At 34.5% G+C, this 21,814-nt stretch overlaps 1 protein-coding gene across 2 annotated transcripts in view; it reads right to left on the bottom strand.

The window, feature by feature from the left end:
* The window catches only part of scaf6 (SR-related CTD associated factor 6), an 81,089-nt gene that overhangs the window by 40,882 nt on the left and 18,393 nt on the right, over positions 1-21,814 (bottom strand). For both annotated transcript variants that reach the window (XM_089097423.1, XM_089097424.1), the window contains 5 exons: positions 16,632-16,819; positions 14,674-14,909; positions 12,190-12,264; positions 11,941-12,052; positions 2,666-2,881 (listed from right to left, as the gene is read on the bottom strand). In XM_089097423.1, the coding sequence (XP_088953549.1) occupies positions 2,666-2,881; positions 11,941-12,052; positions 12,190-12,264; positions 14,674-14,909; positions 16,632-16,819 (827 nt within the window). The remainder of the gene's footprint in view (positions 1-2,665; positions 2,882-11,940; positions 12,053-12,189; positions 12,265-14,673; positions 14,910-16,631; positions 16,820-21,814) is intronic.

The following is a 21,814-nucleotide window of genomic DNA, read 5'->3' as shown; positions in this document are numbered from 1 at the left end:
TCTTTTAATTCTAGTCACGAGGATACTGCAAGCTAAAATGTTGTATCTACACAATTTTGAAATGAAATAGAAGAGATAACGGATTACAAAGGACTTTTAAGAAACTATAAGACAAATCATAAAAATTTTAGGATTTGGGGGATTGATGAGAGAAATCAGTGCTTGTTTTGCCGTACAGTCTGTTTAATTCTGATCTTTTGAATATACAAATAAATAATACAGAATTTAATTGATCTGATTTGCTATTTTTTCCCAACGGATTTCTCTGATTTTTGTTCTTTAAGTAAATAATTTTGTTTAATAGGCATTTCTTTAGTTCGTTTCTTTGAGTTCTTTAGAAACGTTTCTTTAGTTTGTTTTAGTTCTTTTAGGAAATAATAGTAAACAATATTCAGTCGTTCCTGAACATTGTGTCCTTTATTTTCAACAATAACAAAAATTTGTGTTCCCAAGATCAAGGCCGTACCCAGGATTTTTTTCGGAGGGGGTTTCACAAAGAAAAAGATTTTTTTTTGGGGGGGGGGGGGGGGAGGTTGAAAAAAAAAACTCAAAAAGCGCATACAAAATTTTATTATGTCCATTTTTTTTACGTTTTTACGAGTCAGACAAACATTTCGGGGGAGGGGGGGGGTTCAACCCCCTCCCCTCTGGGTACGGCCTTGCCCAGGATAACTCTTGATGATTCAAGAATGTTGACAAACAAATCTGTTCTAACGATCGTTGATCAACAGTTCGACAGAAAAGGCCTAAAACGTAGCAACTGCCAAGAGTTGGTAGATCATCTTAGAAATAAATGTTCGTTTGGTGGAGTAACACACCACTTTACTGATTCATTTGCAGAATTTTTTTCCAACAAATTTCCCTGGCTTTCAGAGGTATCCTCGCGAACAGCATCTTCGATATACAAAGGACAAAGCGTCAGTTTCACCAGTTTGCGTGAGTATTACGTTGAAATACATATCACTTTCCATAAAATATACCCACTTTTACCCATACTCATTTACAATTTATCTAAAGTAGATTCTTTTTTCTTTCAAATGATTTTCTTATCCGAATTTTTCTTACCACACAAAATGGTCTGTATTGCTTTCTGCAATGTATTGTCTGTAACAATGAGCTAACACGTATGATTCATAATATTTGATTTTACAGCGTTTGGAAAATAATATTCAACTTCTAATTAACAACTAACTTTAATGATTACTCACTGCCTTCACTTTCTTAATGACATTTTATTGTTTTTTTTAGGTTTCTTTTTTATTAAATAATTCAAGTGTATTTACTCCGAGGGAAAATGATGCCTCTCCTTAAAGCAATTTTGAAACAAAGCTTTAAGAAATCAAGGGACTACAAAAGCTTAAAGGGATCATAATTTCAGATAACCAAGTTCGAATTAACGAGATTCCATTATTGTCACGTTTTTGCAGGATCCCCCTTCATCTTTCTAAACTTCCACAGAAAAAAGAGGTTGGTAGGTAGTAGACCTACTTAATCTGGGCGCCCAACCCGGCCAAGTGTTCTTTTAAATACATGACCTGTTAAAACCAAGAATGAGCAACTTGGGTTAACCTCCTTCCTAATTGGCTTAATTGGAAAACAAACATAATGTGAACGTTTCAGTTTTAGGCAAAAACGTGAATTAATTTTACAGTGCTGATGATGCGAAAGTAAATCACTATTTTTCTTACTTATCTACTATAAAATAATATCCTGTTATAGGGTCAGAATTGCTATAGGCCCGGAAAGAGAGTAAGGCTTTCTTATACACTAATAATAAGGAAGGAAGCAAGGAAGGTATGATTCCTTCAAATCGTCCCATAAATGAGAGAAGACAAGGCAAAATCCGCTCCCTGCCATTCAGCCATTCATGTATAAGATTTTAAGGCGTTGAATCCTAACGACAATTGCTACACTGACAGGTCTATAAAAAGAGCTTAAATTTTCCCTCCAATTCCACCTTTTTTGACTGGTAGACTACCAACAAGGCTTATCAGACAAGGCTGAGCTGACTGAAAACTGCGCTGCTGGTCATAGAATCTCCATGTTCTACTTATCTACAGTGTTACAAACTTTAAAATAATGACAAAACGGTATCAAGTGAACTGACATGTGAGGTTATGGTGCAAACAAAATACAGGTACCAAGCGTAAAAGACCAATGGGACCCAAATGTTTAAAAACACAAAACAACGCCTTGAAAGGAAGAGGGAAGTTTTCCACCCTCCAAAACAGACATGCAGCTCACGTTGAAAAGAAAAAAAAATTATAGAACTTAGGCATACATCTTAATGTTGCGGCAGTTTTATCCTCCCTCCCCCACACATATTCTACAAAATAAAAAACCGAACATAAAATTTCTGCATTAGCTCTAATTCAACACCTTCACTCAACTTGAATCAAAATTATAGAAAATGTTTCGAAGAAAACAAATTATTCCAACGAAATTAATCATCTAAAAAACAACGAGAAAATTAACCAATTAGCCCAAGGGGTTGCAGCATACGTCACTTCATTTAAACTGGAGGTAGAAAAACGGGACCAGTCCCAGAGGCATGGTTGGAGGCACAGAAGGATCAGAGGTATAAAACGACACAGAGCTACATCAGAGTTTATCACCCCCTGGGTTTAACCCTAATAAGTTAAAATCATAAATAATGTTTTCTTACCTCAATTTGTGCATTAATATGGTTAGCAAAAAGCATATGTTGTTGATGATAACCCTCGTAAGTTGATTGAGTACTAGAGGCAATGCTACTGGAAACTTCTGGAAATTGTCCAACTATTTTTTCCGTGGCTTCTTCAACAGCTTTTTCAGAATTTTCAAGATTTTCGAGGATACCGGGTGAAAAATTAGTCGCTCGTGATCGCCATAGTATTTTGAGCTAGGAAAGGGACGTAAAAGGTTGGCACAAAGAAGCGCCAGACTGCCAGACAATTATACTACGACTCATTATTTTATACGTTGTCGCTTCTCCCCCTTTTTTATATAATATAAAAGGCTAAGATCAGCTAACCGTTCAGGCAATATGTTTCAAATTCCAAATTTAGTTTGTACGTATATATTGTTTTTTTTGCCTCAGCAATGCAAATATAAATACTGGTAATAACTATACGGGTCCATACCCAAATAAATACACAGACGAAAAAAAAAACATTTCTGAGGAGCTTCATTACTCTTGACATAAGTTTAGTCCTGTTTAAAGTCCGACAGCCAAGAAGCCAACTTAAAAAAAAAACTTTTTATGGGCCCCGGAAGGAATTTTGGATATATGCACGACAAGTGCTGAAAGTTGGTTAACGAGACATAGTTGCCAAGTTTCCGCTAAATAATTTTTCAGAGATTCTTACTAGAATATAACATGTGCGGTCACTAGCAGCGAATTACTCGTACCGCACAGTACGTAATACGTTCACACACGTTCGTATAAATGTGCACCATGATTAGTTGGGAGTAATAGCATACTAAAAACATAGAATAGCTATTTAAGCTTGATTACATTTTACCCCTTGTCTTTGTTTATATTTTGAAATCATAATTCAAAATGGCAACATCCAACGACAGAACATTTTTAGCCTAAAGTTTGAGGAATATAAGCATACATTGAATAGTATCCGAATTTACCCCCAAAAAATTCTTCCAGCAGCCGGATTCTAAATGGGTACCTGGAGAAACCTGGGGAAGGTAAGCAGGAAAGGTGTGCATAAGCACAGGATGGGTGCCCCCAGCCCCACATTGAACTTCCTGGCTGAAGGGCCATAATACGGATATCAGCACCACCTGTTTGGACTTTAAGAGTCCAGTGCCCCATTCCCCCCCCTCCCCCCCTCACCCTCACTCGCAAATCCTTCAAAATTGCATGCGTATGCAGTTGTTTAATATAGTCCCTAAAAGCAATACTTTCTTGGGTAGTTTCTGTCTTATATCCATTTAACATGTAGAAATAAATAAAAGAAGTACATACAACAATAAAAGAAGTGTGTTGAGTTTTCTAGAGCATATTTTAACAAAACGAATATTAGTAAGAAAAGATGTAAATAACAAATTTTAAGGTAAGGATTTAAATTGATATTACTCATTCGACATAAGTCAATAATTATATCATAAATTAATCACATATTGAAATAACATCATTTACTCTAAAGGTTCGGTTTCTTCTTTCAAGTTTACAGTATCAAAAAGAACCAAAATTGTTGAAACTTAAAATAAGAAATAATATATTGCGCCTACTTTAAAATGATTTTATTCTAAGAAATTTACGTTTATATCGAAAAATTAAAAAATTCTCTACGTCTATTCTTGAAAAACTCAAGGATTTCCTACAATTCATTCTTCCTATTAATTATTATATTCTGAGGGGAAAACTATTAATTTTTGAAAAGGAGAAAAAAGAAGAGAAAGAAAAAACATCAATTAATGAATCTGACAATAAAGATAAATTACAAACTTAGCAACAAAAAACATACACTAATTTAAGTTAAATGAATAAGAAAACAAGCAGAAAGGTAAAAGAGAGCCAACGCCATAGGAAGAGAGAGAGAGAGGTAAAAAAAGATAAAAAGAGAAAGAGAGAGAGAGAGAAAGAAAGAATAGACTTCTATTGTTTTCTATTTGTTGAAAACATATAAATTTTACGAAACCATAAACAATGTAAACATTATCTAATTCCAACCAAGAGTTAAAGACAATGTCAGTTTCTCTTAGGAAGCAAAAGGTTTGTGTTCGCGGATACAAATTCCAGTATTTATTGTATATAAACCATGGAAGGTTAAACAAAATGCTAGGAAACAGTTATTAGGGTGTTGGATGTGTAAACATTTGTAGTACGTTGACATGTGACTTGTACGAACAGTACAGTGATCATGGAGCAGGTATTCATTGGCACCTTGTTTGGTACGGGGGTCAGTGGCGTGGCTTTGTAACACAGCCAGAATCAACCCATCTCCAAATTGGTACCTGTAGAGATCTGGAGAAGGCCAACAGGACTAAATGCTAAGGGACAAATACTCAATTTCTGGCGAACTGGAATTTATTTTGGTGATATGTAAACTCCTATGTTGGTAACGCTACTAGTGCCGTGCTGGGATTATTACTTCAACAGTCAAATGAGCAGGGCATGGGACTTAATAGGTTAGGATCCCTTCAGTGTTTGCAGGATAATAAACAGGGAATAAGACGTGGTACCGTCTAAAGACAACAGTAAAGGCCGAAAAGTAAAGAGCCATAAAAAGACTGAAGAGTCTTTTAGTGTCATTTTGGTGCTTGGAGGTTATGGGTCGCGGTGCACAAGAGAGCCTTTCCAGCAAAAAAAGACTGGAGCCTTTGTACCATGATAACGTGCCAGAACAAAACCCCATAAAACCGATACAATGTTTGCATGATAACAAGTAGGCCATCTTAATAGGTATCGTTCCACACAGATTTTACAAAATATTTTCAGATAGCTAATATCAAACAAAGCCAATATTCAATGTTCTCCAGATATTTAAAAACTTTACTTTAGACATTTGTTTATAAACTTTACAAAGAGACCAGAAAGAAAAAATGTGTTTAGCCCTAATAGGAGTCCATAAAGTTAAGAAAAAAACGCTGGATATCAGTAGTTCGAGGCAGCGACATTGCCTGGAGGAATTCCACAGTGGCTGATAATACACTGTTACTTTCATGCCGATAGATCGCATCTGACCGTTTTACACCTGTCAGAGGATTGCCGATTCCCAAGCTTTGCCCTGCTTATCCTCCCTTCGAGAGCTGGATTCTTTTATCCGATGGTAGTGCCAAATTGAACAGCTCCTTTGTTATTATAAAGGTCAGTTCTTTAGTACAAATGGAAAAAGCAAAAAGTAGCCTTTCAAACACGATATTGGGAGAAGCAAAGAAAAATAAATAGGAAGTGCGGGTTTGTTCTATGAATACTTGAGACACATAAGGGATAAGTACACAAAACCCCCAAGATTAAAGTAACAACATCCGATGAAGTGACAAGTAAAACTATAATATGACATAATAATAGAAAAGAACACAAAAAGACAGAGAAACAATATTTTGGTGAAAAAACAAGAGTTTCTTTTTTAATTGTCAAGAAGATAAAAAGAGCTGAGAAGACGAATAATACTAATCAATATATATATATATATATATATATATATATATATATATATATTTGTATTAGTAAATATTTTAGTTATTGTTATTATAATTTTAATGAACCTTAGAGTAAACAGGAAAAGCAACAGGTCAAAAACAGATTAAAACCTATAGAGAAGTCAATAATAAGATGTGCAACATAATTTACAAACTGATATCCAAAACGCACTGCTCCAAAATTAGAGGCCCTCAATGCATAACTGAACACTTCATCATGACTTGTTATAATACAGTAAACAAAGTCGTGACCTCTAGTCGGTCACAAAATATTTTAGTGTGGCAGTATGTCCACGTGCGCTGCCTAAAAAACACAGCTCCAGCATTGCTTATATAGAGGCTACAGAGCACTGCAAGATTAAAAGAAACTTTTAAGAGTGGAAACTGGCGTTAGTGATTAGTGATGTTTCGTTTTTATTTTTCAGCCGAATATCCAAAATATTAATATTGCAGACAAATAATCAATTGTCTAATTTTTTGAAAATATTATATCGTTTTCTATGAAGTCACAATGGCGTTAACAGTCTTTAATTCCCACTTTCCCATGTTAAATCGCCAAATATCCAACCCTTATAAGTTTCTCATTCTCTTTGATCTACTCAATAACAGCTTTTTAAGGGTATTCAAAAGTTTTTTTTTCTGTTTTTTTTTTTTTTTTATGGTAGAGTAAGCCAGGAGAAGTATCTACTAAAAAAAAAAAAAAAAAAAAAAAAAAAAAAAAAAAAAACCGGAGAGAAACACTTTATGGACCCTGCTGAAAGCTTTGCACTAGTTAAATACGCCTACCCTTTTTAACTATACTATGTCATCTCGAATTATGATGGCTCGAAGGAGTTTTCAGTTTTAGATGAATCAGAATATTGCCCTATGCTATGAAACTGAGGACATAGCTAGATATTCTAGCCAGTAAACACAGCTAACCCGGCATACAATCCATATCTGGACAAAGGTTGAACTCCTACAATATCATCGTTATGGTTTTCTAAATGGCTTGATAGCTTTTAAACACGACTATTATTATAATTAAATATTTTTTTAACTGAAAGTAAGGAGCGATATTAAAACTTAAAACAAACAGAAATTATTTCGTATACGAAAGGGGCTGTCCCCTCCTCAACGCCTCGCTCTTTACCCTAAAGTTTTTTATTGTTTTATAAAAGAAGTTGTGAGACAGAGTCAAACTTTAGCGTAAAGAGCGAAGTGTTGGGGAGGGGACAGCTCCTTTGGTATACGGAATAATTTCTGTTCGTTTTAATGTCGCTCCTTACTTTCAGTTAAAAAAAACTTGTTTTGTTTTTTTTTCATTTAATTTCTGAACGTTTTTGAATAAATGCAGCTTTGATTTTGGCTCACCATACATGAATAATTTGCATATTAATTTTACTTCGTTTTTGCTAAATGGCTTTCTCAAAATTTTCTTCTGACATAACTTACGAATTAACTTACTTATCGAACTTCTATGTTCGTATGTTTTTATTACGTATATTAGGGAGTTCGCCCCCTAGTCAATACCTCGCCCTTTACGCTAAAGCTTGAATTTTGTTCGAATCACAAACATAAGGTAATAAACTTGGTCAATCCATTCAGTTTTAATCACAAACAGATCTCCATTAGACACGAAATAGAAAATTTTGTATTTATTGCAATAAATTTTGTATTTATTGTTCTCACTTACACTCTTTATTCCCTTACCATACCTTAATGCAAAGATGATACATACATGTAGTCTGTATCGAAATGAAAAAAAGTTGACACCTATTTGTTTGTTAGAATTTCTCAATTTCTCTATCCTAATTATGTCTAAATAAAGATGTCCTCACTTAGGAAGCGGAGCTAATTATTTACAGAGCTAATTAAGAACAGAAGCTAATTATTACCAACAATAATGCTTGACCTTTTGTCAAAATTTTTGTTCTTAACTATTGGATTTACAAATCGCTGATCCTTCTCGATAGTGCTGAAAGAATTGGGAGGATAGTCCCTGTTACAGAGGAGCCCGTGTAGCCAAGTTTTGCAGTAATCCAAAGTTTCAGGATGAAGATAATTGCAACTAATTATTAATAATAATAAGCAATTTAATCAAAATTTCATTTAGAAGTTAATTAATTAAGAAAATTAATAGTAAAAAGTTGATTGATAAGAATCATCTTTAGGAGCACATCCTTGTTTTCTGGGTATGTAGACCATAAACGGCGTTAATCATTATTTAACCCTGATAATGTAAAATATATACCATTTACATAGGGTGACTACCCGAAAGAGAGAACCCACGGCACCAAATATATATCCTGTTTAGTATAAATATGAATAGAATAGATGGATCTCATGCAACATATTGTCCTTCACAAACTATTGTGCAGCCGTGCCACTAGGAAATAGCGTGTATTAAATATAGGGTGTGTAACAAGGCGCAGTTTTGAGGAAGATTTAATTACCTCTTTTTAGGCAAAAACGGATAAAAATGTAACAGAAAACCTAATGGTTCTTTTCTGAAATCCTTTATATCTTAGCCAAAGCCGTATCCAGGGGAGGAGCGTTAGGCGGTTTGAACCCCCTCCCCCTGAAATGTTTGTCTGGCTCGTAAAAAGGCAACAAAAATTGATATAAACAAAATTTTTATGCGTTTTTTTTTACGTAAAGCCCCCCGAAAAAAAAAATCCTGGATACGGCCCTGATCTTACCTGAACTCTCGTTAAGTAAGAATACTAATGCCTTTTCACTTATGATTTTTGGTCTGTTCTGGTCGAGCAACTGTAATCGTGAGTGACATTTTTGGGGGTTTTTATTCTTTCTCTATTTTGCTGACGGCTATCTGTCATATAGCCAATATAACCACTTTAGTTTTATTTTAATCACTGTCTTCATAAAAAGTGTCTTTTCCAGATGGTTCTGAATAAACCACACTTAAACTGATTGAGCTGGAAGCACCTCAAGTGAAGAGAAAACTTTCTGTAATTAAATTAAGCCAGACATTCGTTATTATAAAATTTAATTCAAAACAAGACATAAGCCTAAACCTAATGGGTCTTATGCAATACCCCCAAAACTTAGATCAACTTTCGTGAATGACGCAGCTAAGGCTCTTTTAGTAATGGTTTTACTTTGTTGATCAATGAATTTCTACCGTGAGGTAATATTTTCCCCTTTTTTTTCTGTCTTCGATTTCGCTGACGGTTATTGGTCATATGGCCGGAATATTCGCTGAGGTTTTATTTTAATCATTGTATTCAGAAAAAAAACCTATTTCACATAACTTCTTACTCTTGGTAAACCTCACTGATTAATTTCGTTGCATTCTTTTTCTATATTTCTGACGGCTATTAGTTACTTCGCAGAAACATTTGTTTAGGCTTAGTTTTATCAATTGTCTTCGGAATAAAGAACCATTCTCGGTAAAACCCCGTGACAAACCTCTTTATTGCCAAAATCAGACTTTTATTACTTTTTATTAGATTTTTACTGTTGTATTTTTGATTATTTTATATATTTCACTAACGGCTATTGGGCATATAGCTGAAATATTCGCTTAGATTTTATTTAATCGCTTTTTTCGAAAAAAAAATTCACAGAAATTTATCTTCTCAATAAACTCCAGGGATAAACCTTCGTACTGGGGAAATAAGATTTTAATTACTTATTATTAGATCTTTACTATTGTATTTTTGATACATTTTATCTCTTTCACTAACGGCTATTGGGCATATACCTGAAATATTAGCTTAGATTTTATTTAATCGCTGTTTTCGAAAAAAAAAATATTTCACAGAAATTCTTGTTCTTAATAAACTCCAGGGATAAACCTTCTTATTGGTGAAATTCGATTTTAATTAATTATTATTCGATTTTATTATTATGTTTTTGTTTTCATTATTTGTTTTCCATTTAACTGACAGCTATTGGTCATATAAACGAAATATTTGCTTAAGTTTTATGTAAATGTTCCCAGAAAAACAAATCTAGAGTTTTCTAAAGTAAAAAAAACAGTCTCCAGAAAAAAAATACACAATTCTTGTTTTTGTTTTCAAAATATTCTTCTTGTTTTCAGCAAGTCCCAGTGAAGACCTCCTTATTGCCAAGATTAGACTTTTATCATTTTTAATTATGAGATTTGTATTATTCTTGTTCTATATTTCTGGCGGCTATTGGCCATATAGCTGAAACATTCGCTTCATTTTTATTTTAAACACAGTCTACTAAAATACTCAACATAACTTCCTGTTGCCGGTGATAAGCCTCTTGGCTGCCTTAATTAAATTTTCCAATTGTCTAAGTTTAGGCAGTAAGAGATATACGATTTCTTCTATTGAACAAGAGTGGCAAATATACATCAATCAAACATAAACATATAAAACCGTCCACATTTATAGTAGCTACCCACTAGAGTGAAACAATACTCTAGACCCCTCAGAGACATATCAAATAAAAGAGATAATGCTATAAATCGCCCAGGGTCGTATCCAGGATTTTTTCAGGGGGGGGGGGGTAAAAAAGGGTATTTAGGGGGAGGGGGATTTAAAAAAGGATTTTTCGGAGGGAATAAAAAAAACGCATCAAAAAAATTACTATTCATTTTTTTAACATTTTTACGAGTCAGACTAACATTTCGATGGAGATTTCAAACCACCTAGCCCCCCCCCCCTGGATACGGTCCTGACATCGCTCTTCCCCTGAACTAAAAGACGTGTTAAACTTTTCAAAAATGAGTTAGAGCTAAGAAAGATTCTGCAGCAGCAACTGCCTATTTACTGTCTTAGAGGCAAGGGAGATAAGGCATGATAGGTGCAAAACGTTTCAATATTGCTAGCTCAAAGTCTTCTTAATGTAGTCTATATTTGATGAGCAGTCAACGGTGGACTGGAGGGGGAGGGGCAACAAATACTTCAGAGAAAACCAAATTCATCAGTCTTTTGATAAGGCAAATATAATAGATCATTCAAAGCGACTTCTTTACACGTGTTCTCCAAGCTTTCCTTCTTTTTCGAGATTTTGAAATCTGGGATTTTTATTCAATTTACGTTAACCATTTCAAATATTGAAAATTTTTACTTGGTTTTCTGATTCAAATTAGTGTTTTTATGTTGAGTGTCTATAAGATTTGTTTCTATGATTGAGATAGATAATCTTATCACAAGTCCGAAAATAGTGCTTGATTTTTTAACTACTTTTGTCATTTTTTCTGCGTATTTTATTCAGTTACATTTTCAAGCCTATAGTAAATCATTTCATTTATTGATGTATTTTTGCAATTTTATTTATGTATTTCATATACTCTTCGAAAAATTAATTCCTTCCTAAAAAAATTAATAAAAATATGTTAATAAAATAATTGCACAAGGAAGAGTTCAGAAGTTTTGCTGCCAAAAGAAACAGCCATTAAAGGTTTGAATGACAGAAGCATATTTTCGTCAGTGTTGCCAGATTGAACCAAGAAAAAAATAAGCAAAACTATTAAGTTAAGCTTTACAAAGCTTTTAGGCAGTAGTATATTTTCGTCAGTGTTGCCACATTGAACCGAGAAAGAAATAACCAAAACTATTAAGTTAAGCTTTACAAAGCTTTTCGTCTATAAAAATTGAAACATTAACCACTAATACATTAAATAATGAAGCTTTTAGGCAGCAGCATATTTTCGTCAGTGTTGCCGCCTTGAACCGCGAAAACAAATAAGCACAAATAATAAGTTAAGCTTTACAAAGATTTTCGTCAGTAAAAAGTAAAACATTAACTAGCTAGTGCTCTTTTTATGATAGATTCATCTCTCAGCTCTTTTTTATGTTGAGTTGAAAACAAAAATATTACCTTTTCTAGTTTTGAGAGTTCTTTTGGCGTAGCTATCGTTGTTGCATAGGCGAACATCGGCACCACAGCATCTTCAAGGGCTTGTTTGAGCTCCTCGCAGTTTTTACGTACACTATATAAGTGAGATCAAGAAAGCCGATATTACTTCACAGTTGACAAAGGCGGTAAAAATAAAGTTTCCCCCCTCAAAAAATGTTTACTAACTAATTCGATCTATTTAGCAGTGAAAATAAAAGTGTGAGTTATTACCAATGATGAAGGACATCGTTGACTAAGTAGACAAGATGAAGTCGCTCCAAAAATGCCAATCCAGGGACTATGCCTCTGAGAAAAACAAAATGCATCAAAAAATGGACAAACAATTAACACCATTTTTAAGGAAAGTAAAATAATAGACTACATTAAACACTGTTCGCATTGTAAAAAATGGTAACATCCAAGTCAATTTCTGTTAATCAGAAAATACAGAGTAGCCTCCACCCACCCAAAAAAAAAAATCCTGCCTTTCCAGGGACTATGTCTCTGATAAAAAAAAAAATGCATAAAAAAATGGACAAATAATTAACACCATTTTAAAGGAAAGTAATATAATAGACTACATTTAACACTGCTGGCGTTGTAAAAAAAAAAAAAAATGACAACATCCAAGTCAACTTCTTCCAGTCAGAAAATCCTGCCTGTACCCAACCAAAAAATCCTGCCTTTAATCCCATTGGTGGAACATAAGACGAAAGTGTAGCTCTTGACAATTGAACTGAATTTAGTGACGAATGAGTCCGTAAAAATAAAGATAAAATATGAAAGGCAAAACTATTAGATTGATACACTCTGGATTTTTTTTTTTCGCTTAAACCATCTTTATAATTACAGAGTGCGGTGTAAGAAATAAAAAATTGATTTTTCCTTTTAAATTATTTTTACACTTGAAACAAAAATTCAGCATTGTGCAAGCATAATTAAACATCAAGACATCGCGTCGATTTTTCTATCTTTCCATAGTAATCGTTATTACTTTTCAACTATACTTATTTCTTTTTCAATTCAAATTCCTTATCCAAGATTTTGGAAAACAAGATAAATATCCCAGGATTTTGTAACACCAATATATTTATTTTCATAGTCAGGCGTTGACAAAAATGCGCCTATTTTCTTAGTCAAAAAAAAAAAAAAAAAAAAAAAATATGCCTAGCTTTGAAAGGAATATACCACGTAATTCTGTAAATTTGCATACTAGCTAAATGCTAATTCAGCAAGTTAAATTTTTCACTACTGCCCTTTACTGTCACAAAACAATTTTGGCATAAAAACTTTGATGTAAAATATAATTATTTTTTTCACTCCTGCCAAGTTTAATTTTTCACTCCTGCCTTTACTGTCACAAAAAAATTTGGCATAAAAACTTTTTTGTAAAATATAAATATATTATAAAATATAATTTTGTAAAATATACAATTATAATTAAAACATAGTTTGGCGTAAAATAATTTATTTACTCACACTTGTTTCATTTTTTTACAGTGATTCCATTCGAGCACCTCAAAGGGAGGACGCCACCAGATAATTTCCCAGGTTGAGAAGGGAGGTGGGATCCAATGAATAGATGTGATGGCAAGAGATTAAACTGCATCTAATATGCTAAAAGACAGTCACAGTGTCATCATAAAATGACTTGGTCTTCGATAAGTCTGAAGAAGACGCAGCAAACGCATAGAGGCCTGTGTCTTAAAGTGGAGGTTTGTCCCAGCGTAGCCCATTGCCCCCTCTTCCTCCCTTTCACTGGTGGTGTCCATGATATAGAGTCAACAATACAGCACAAATAGCTTTTATCTTGATTAAAAAGGTGTTAGATTTGAAAACCACAACCTTATATCACCTGACGTACTGCATTAAATTAGATACCGGACTGACTAAAAGTTAGATCTAAACACTTTTCAGGCAGCTGCGGTAGCTTTCCAGCGGTAGCTGCAAACTAGCAGAGGACGAACCACGGCCCATGGTAACAAAAAAAACGCACTTTAAAAAAAAATGGCAAGTGAGAAAAATTATTATTTCCCGCTGATCCAGGAAAGGTAACAATTATCTAAATTAGTCTTAATCATAAAATGCTATTTTGAAAACAAATTTCATGGAATTTCGAAAAAAAGCCTGATATACCAAAAATGGCGTCGCGTTAAAACAGGAAGTACACCATTGGAATTGCCATGGCCGAAAACCGTATTCAGGAAGCTTACAGCCTTCTGGTTTGAACAAGCACAGATGTATCCTCTTTTTTCTTATATAATAGAACATGATTATTCACTTGAATATCCTTAAGCTAACATGATTATGTGGGGAAAAAAATCAATTCACTAATAAAAGAGCTGCTAAAAACAGCGACAACAAAGATACAAAGTAATACTTCTTCTGTAACAAGTAAACAGATATTTACTCAAATCGACAATAATAATAAACAATTGGTTATAAATTAAACTCATAGTTTCAATGAAGATAGAAATTTGTTTAAATAAAACTAGAACAGCAATTTTTTATTTGGATGAAATATAAAAAAAGAATCGTCACTATTTCTTGAAAAAAAATTTTTTTTGCTTGAATGGAAAAAAGTCCTTGATTTTTGAAAAAGCAGATAACAAATAAAAAATGAAAAAAAAATACCCTCAATTGTTTCGTGAAGATTTTTTTTTCAAAAAATATATCTACCTTTAGCCACAGTTGAAAATCAGGGCTGCCACTTACTTATATATGAGATATTTTGTAAGAAATGATCGTCGATCTTGATCAGTAATGTTGGTGAATATCCAAGCTTTTCCACTTGCAATTGAATCTTTAGTACAACTGGATTGAATTGGCTGCATCAAACTGTCTAAAGCGGTCAAATCAATGCCCAGAACAGCTGATTCTGATATTAGCCAATCACCAAGAGCTTGCTTCGAGCTTTCGGCTATTTGTTCTTTTTGTTGTACCATTAAAGACTAGAATAAAATATACATATATATATATATATATATATATATATATATATATATATATATATATATATATATATATATATATATATATAAGACTGGCGCACAAAAAAAGGTAGATAAAAAAAAAAAAAAAAAAAAAATCAAACTGAAAAAAAGACCCTGCTTTGAACCTTTAGATTCTAGAATTTAAAAAAAAGAAGGAATTTGCTTTGAACAGTTGGCTATTTGCTCCTTTTCTTGCACCATTAGAGACTAAAATAACAGGCTAGAGAAAAAAAAAAGAGCAGATCAAACAGACTAGAATAAAACACATTCAAGTCGGGTTGTTCATCAAAGTTCAAAAGTGAAGGACTGAAAAGACCCCGCTTTGAACAATTACATTCCAGAATACCGAAAAAAGAGAGACTAGAATAGACCCAGAAAAAAGAGGCTAGAATAAAAAAAAAATCTTGCTTTGAAATGTTGGCTACTTTTTTTTTTTTTTGCACCATTGGAGACCAAAATAAGAGGCTAGACAAAAAATACATTCCAGTCGGGTAGTTAATGAAAATTCATAAGTCAGAGACTGAAGAAACCCCACTTTGAACAACTAGATTCCAGAATACAGAAAAAAGAGAGACTAAAACAAGAACACGAATAAAAAACAAGATCTTGCTTTGAACTGTTGGCTACTAGTCATTTTTTTTTCTTTTTGCCCCATCAGCGACTACAATAAGAAACTAGAATAAAAAAAGAGAGTAGATCAAACAGACTAGAATAGAACACATTCCGGTCGGGTAGTTCATTAAAACTGAAAAGTCAGAGACAAAAGAGACCCTACTTTGAACTATTAGCTTCTGTCAAGACCAACAACGCGTAGCCAACCTTTTGCTACTTTTTACACTGGTGACAAGACAGAACAGTCAAGTTCTTCAGTAAAAATAATTGCAGCAACACCATCAAGTGCTATCCCGAGAAATCCATAGGTAATAATGATGAGAACAAATACTAAACTTTCATCGCGGCAAAAAGACTGAGAAATGATTACAAGATTATCTTATAAACCGAAATAAGAATATTCATCGCTGTTATTCATATCTTTTTACTAATGCCATACTACTACTACTAATACTACTAACAGCTCACCGCAGCACCGAGCCACCTGAGGCCAACACAGTCACGCACGTTGCTCCCCTATCCAAATCTATTCAAAGCCTCCCTTTTTACACCCTTCCACGAAGTTTCCATTTCCTTTAAATCTTTCTTTATGACGCCCTCCCACCCCAGACGAGGACGAACTGCTTTCCGTTTAGCCCTAGACGGTTGGCCGAAAAGAACAATCTTCGGCAATCTGTCATCCTTCATCCGCACATCGTGCCCTAGCCACCTCAACCTTTCTTTCATTATAGCCCTAGAGAGCGGTATTGAACCACATTTTTTTAAAGCCTATTGTTTGAAATACGGACAGTCAGCCGGGTACCCAGAACAATCCTTCAGCAATTTCTCTGGAAGAGAGACATCTAGCAAATCTTCATCCGCTTTTCGGAGCGCCCATGCTTCAGAGCCATATTTGACCACCGTCATCACTGTAGCTTCTAATATTCTAATTTTGCCGTAGACTTGGCAAAAGATAGAACAACCACTTTTACCAAGTCAAATGCTTCATTTGGGTACATCTTTCGATTAATATTGTCTTTTCGTCAGGCGAACCCTGCCCAAATAATAAATAAAGAAGTTTATACTTACAGCATGCTGTGCAGCCAAATTCATTTCACTTTGCTTCACTTGTTCTTGCAATTCTGCAATTCTTGAGCGCAGTTCAGTAATCTGCGACTCTATTCCAGACACATCTGGAGGAAGATGGACTGGAAAACTAGGACCTAAATATGGACCTCGATCCATATGTGGAACTTGACCTGGTTCTTCATAATACCCTGCATCAAAAATAGCATGTAGAAAAAAATAGTTTGTACATATAAAGACCTACTTTGTATATAGAAAAAAAAAACATCAGAAGTGTCAAAACTTACTTAACCTAACAGACAGCTATGATACCAAAATTTCTGAGAGCTACAATTATAATCATGAACCTTGAAGCCCCCCCCCACTCTAGTTGTCATGACACGAAGCTTGCTTCCTTTGTTAATCCTGCATGCTTCAACGAGCTATCAATTAATGGTCAAGAAAAAACACATTGCTCACGAGTCAGTTTGGTCACCCCAATACTAAACACAAATGCAGGTCCTAATTTTTAATTACATTTAATATTTAGTTAATACTGGCGTTTAGCAAGAATTCAGTAGCTCAAAGTCGCAATCGCTGCCGCAGCTCATTGCAACTAAATATTCATAATTGTACCTGAAACTACAGCAAACTTCATCGAGTCCTTAAAAAGATAGAAAATTTCGGTGGCTTTTATTTGGTAAAGTTATTATCCTGGTGGCGCAGTGGGATCGATCACTGCTTGGTAATACGAGACCCAGAGTTCAAACTCAGCTGCGTCAACCTGATGCAGGGCTCGGAATTTTGTTCCGATGAGAAAACTGTGCGAAAGCGTCTCCATAACAATCCCAACCAGAACAAGAAGAAGGATAGTAAAGTTATTCTGAAAGTCCAATATTGAACAATAATACAAAAGAAAAAACTACTGCAAATTGCATTTACTGAAATTACCGAGGCGTTGCTCTCTCCCAAAACGTGCGTACAGGTGTGCCCAGCCAGCAAATATCCATAAACAGGTAACACAGATGCAATTAGGAAGTCACCCGCTTAGTCAAGCGTTGAAATGTAGTTTAAATCAAATCAACTCTTAGTCCTTAGTTCCTGTCATAAATGAAATCAGGTGTGCCCAGCCGGTACCCAGGGATGGTGTACAGTGGTGGACAGAGAGAGAGCAACCCCTAGGAAATTACTTCGGTTCCACTTTCCTGTTTACTATTGTTCATTAGCACTTACATAGCAATGTTACATAGTCTGTTGTATATCTTCTGAAGTTTTAATGTTCCATTTATATTCTGATTACAACCTGACCAGCTCTTGATTAATCAACCGAAACAGACAATCAACTAACAGACAGCTATGATACCAAAACCTCGAAGCCTCCCTCCCCCGCTCTAGTTGTTATGAAAAGAAGCTTGCTTCCTTTGTTAATCCTGCATGCTTCAAAGAGCTATCAATTAAATGTCAAGTAAACACACATAGCTCACGAGCCAGTTTGGTCACCGCTATAGGGTAATGCAATGTATAGCGTGGTTTTCATTGCGTATACGATATTTAAACTGTGGTTTTTGGGGGTTTAAGGGGGGGAGGTACCTAGGTTAGGTTACGTACTTAATATATGTTATGCTTTGCTAACAGACAGCTATGATACCAAAACCTTGAAGCCTCCCTCCCCCGCTCTAGTTGTTATGAAAAGAAGCTTGCTTCCTTTGTTAATCCTGCATGCTTCATAGAGCTATCAATTAATGGTCAAGTAAACACACATAGCTCACGAGCCAGTTTGCTTCACAATGCCATGCTAAAATGACAACAATCACTGACACACAATCAAACCAAAACAGCAAAATATACATGATTTCATTCGACAAAAAAAAAGAAATAATTCAAAAAAAAAGGTGCATACATATTTAATATATGGTATATATTTCATATGTTTAATATATGGTATGCTTTGCTAACAGACAACTATGATACCAAAATGTCTGAGAGCTACAATTATAATCATGAACCTTGAAGCCTTCCCCCCCCCCGCTGTAGTTGTTATGAAAAGAAGCTTGCTTCCTTTGTTAATCCTGCATCCTTCAACGAGCTATCAATTAATGGTCAAGTAAACACACATAGCTCACGAGCCAGTTTATTCACCCCAATACTAAACTCAAATGCAGGTCCTAATTTTTAATTACATTTAATTTTTAGTTATTACTGGCCTTTAAAAAGAATTCAGTAGCGCACAGTACCAATCGCTGCCACAGCTCATTGCAACTAAATATTCACAATTGTACCTGAAATTACAGCAACCTTCATCGAGCCCTTAAAAAGATAGAAAATTGTGGTGGCTTTTATTTGGTAAAGTTATTATCCTGTAGTGGCGTAGTAGGATCGATCACTGCTTGGTAATACGAGACCCAGAATACAAACTCAGCTGCAACAACCTGCTGCAGGGCTCGGAATTTTGTTCCGATGAGAAAACTGTGCGAAAGCGTCTCCATAACAATTCAAACAAGAAAAAGAAGAAAGATGGTAAAGTTATTCTGAAAGTCTTATATTGGACAAGGATACAAAACTATAAACTACTGCAAACTGTATTTACTGAAATTACTTTGGTTCCACTTTCTTGTTTACTATTGTTCCTTGGCACTTACATAGCAATGTTATATAGTCTGTTGTATATCTTCTAAAGTTTTAATGTTCCACTTATATTCTGATTACAACCTGACCAGCTCTTGCTTAATCTACTGAAACAATGTTGGTTCTTCTTAGGGTTTACCCTCGAGTTCGGAAACTCACTCGAGAATAAACATTTTTGTACAAACCCTAACTTAAAGCTCAAAAAATTCAAAATTCGAATTACTTTTTTCAAAAAAAAAAATTGAAATATTTAGTTTGAATGTTTTAAATTGTTAAGAAATAAAATGCGAACGTTTTTATACTATTTGTTAGTAGCCTATATACAGTCATTGTAACGTTGAACATCCTTGGCGTCATTTCCAACTATATCTTCTGACCCATCCAGCACATCAATAAGAAAGGACAAATAATTCCTATGATTCGCCACTGCGACAATGTCCTCCCTTTGCGCCTGAAGGGAGGAGTAGATGTTTTATGTATTATTTTGGCACGTGCACTTGATGGTATTTTCGGGTACAAAATAATTTTAAATGTCGGAAATCAGTTTCTGTCTTAAGATGAAAACTTAAAAAAAAAATTATCACAAACTTCTAGCCATAAAATCTACAGGTGTCAAAGCAAAAAAATCTTTTTCTAATGTTAGGTTGTTTTTAACAAAATTCTGAGCAAAAATGAGTGCCCCCAGATAATTCACTGGTGCTTTATGCTTCCTTTCGAAATTATTTTAAGAATTGTGAGCAATATTAATCTACTAAATTATGCTTATCTATTTACAATGAATACTTATATTGAATGATAACTTAGTCGATTCCTTCCATTGTTATTTTCTCGTTACAGTAACATACGTACATAGTGTCTATACATAGTCATAATTCTAGGACACAGAACATATATATTTTGTATATAACCATAATAAGGTTCTAAGAATGAAAAATGAAGTTTCATTCGAGTTTGGAAATGAGACCAAGTAAAACTCGAGTTTGATTTTTTAAATTGCCTTTTTCCGGTTGAAGGGGAATAAGCCAAACCCCACTTAATAAAAAAGAGACCTTTTCAGATTGCTAATTTTATGCTGATTTTTAAAATTTTGTTCACGTTTTTGACTATTCAGCCTATTCACCTATCCTTTTTTTTATTCATTTTAGAATAGAAAGAGGTTTTTATTAAATAAACCAATTAACAACAAACCCAGAGTTTATAAATTTGTATGGGAAAACCTTACCCTTTACAAAACCCTACTTACTAATTCACTACGTAACTCCTATGGCACAAAACGTTCAGTTAAAAGATAACTCATTTATTGGGAGACTTTTTAAAAAAAAAAGCCTACAAAACTTCTATTGGCAAGTAAATTGCAACAGAATTTCGTAGTTCTTATTAAACTACAGCCAATTATTAAAAAACAACAGATGCTGAACTAACCTTATCATACATATCTATGTGCAGATTCCACTCACTGTTAGTCAGAGATATTTTACGGATACCACCAGGAGGATACTCAATAGGCCTCTCTAATGCTTTAAATAATATCTTAAAGCTGTGCAAATTGAGCTTGCGAAATGCAGTTCCAGAATAGAGAGACAAGACTCTGCGCTTTTTGATATAAGCGCTGCATATTCATCAAACTCTAGCCCATTGTCAAATTAGACACCGAGGTCTCTCACTATTCCTACTGCATAAATTGCTCTTCAGCAAGTGTTAGGCGTGTAATCTTCCATATATATTCGCATATAGTGGACAACACAGTTTTTTATGTTCACAAGCTGTGAATTAAGACACGCCATTCGTGCAGTGCATCAACATCCTGCTGGAACAGCTTGCAATCTGCAGGATTTTATCAACGTCTATATAATTCAGCATCATCTGCCAAAAGCTTTATAGCTGAATGTTTAGCTTTATAGCTGAATGTTAGTATGTTTATAGCTGAATGTTTTTCAGTACTGAATGAGCCTTTGAACAGTGAGGACGCAAATTGGATTTACTTTGAATTTAATTGGTTTGTAAAAAGTGTATTTGTTAGACAGTGAAGATATTGCGAAACATTGAATTGGCTTGGGATTATACACCTTGGATTACGTCATTTAATTATGACAAAAAAAGAAAATAGACCAAAGACAATCAATCAAGCTCTGATTGAGTAGTAGTTCAGGTGTCTTTACCGCTTGCCCTGAGGAATGGAATGAAATGCAAATATTTGATTAGTTGAACTTTGCAAACGCTACAGAGTGTTCCTGAAAGTTGGTTGTGATTCCTGAAGTAGCGTCGGTATTCAAACGCTGTTGGAAATTATCGGTGCAGGAGATAGGGGTGTTAGCCGTGCCCAAATTAACGGTGGCTTAGCGAACTGCACGTCCGCATCGACGTGAATAAATTATAGGTGACAAAATAGGTAAGAGAGATTACATATTTTATTTTATTTGCACTTGCCATGGGGCGAAAAAGGAAGATTGCTAAAACTGTCCAAGTAGGATCCCAGTCTGTTGAGAACAGTTTGTTGAATTCGACCGTTTCATCTGAAGGGAATAACGATGTCGCTTCACTGAAGACCCTGGCGGATGATTTTGCTAAGATGCTAACAATAC

The sequence above is a fragment of the Artemia sp. Qi Xiang Cuo genome, chromosome 11 (assembly GCF_049724085.1).
Source record: "Artemia sp. Qi Xiang Cuo chromosome 11, ASM4972408v1, whole genome shotgun sequence".
NCBI classification, from domain to species: Eukaryota; Metazoa; Arthropoda; class Branchiopoda; order Anostraca; family Artemiidae; genus Artemia; species Artemia sp. Qi Xiang Cuo.
The sequence above is the reverse complement of the archived record's forward strand: the minus strand, read 5'-3'. Positions and strand labels throughout refer to the sequence as shown.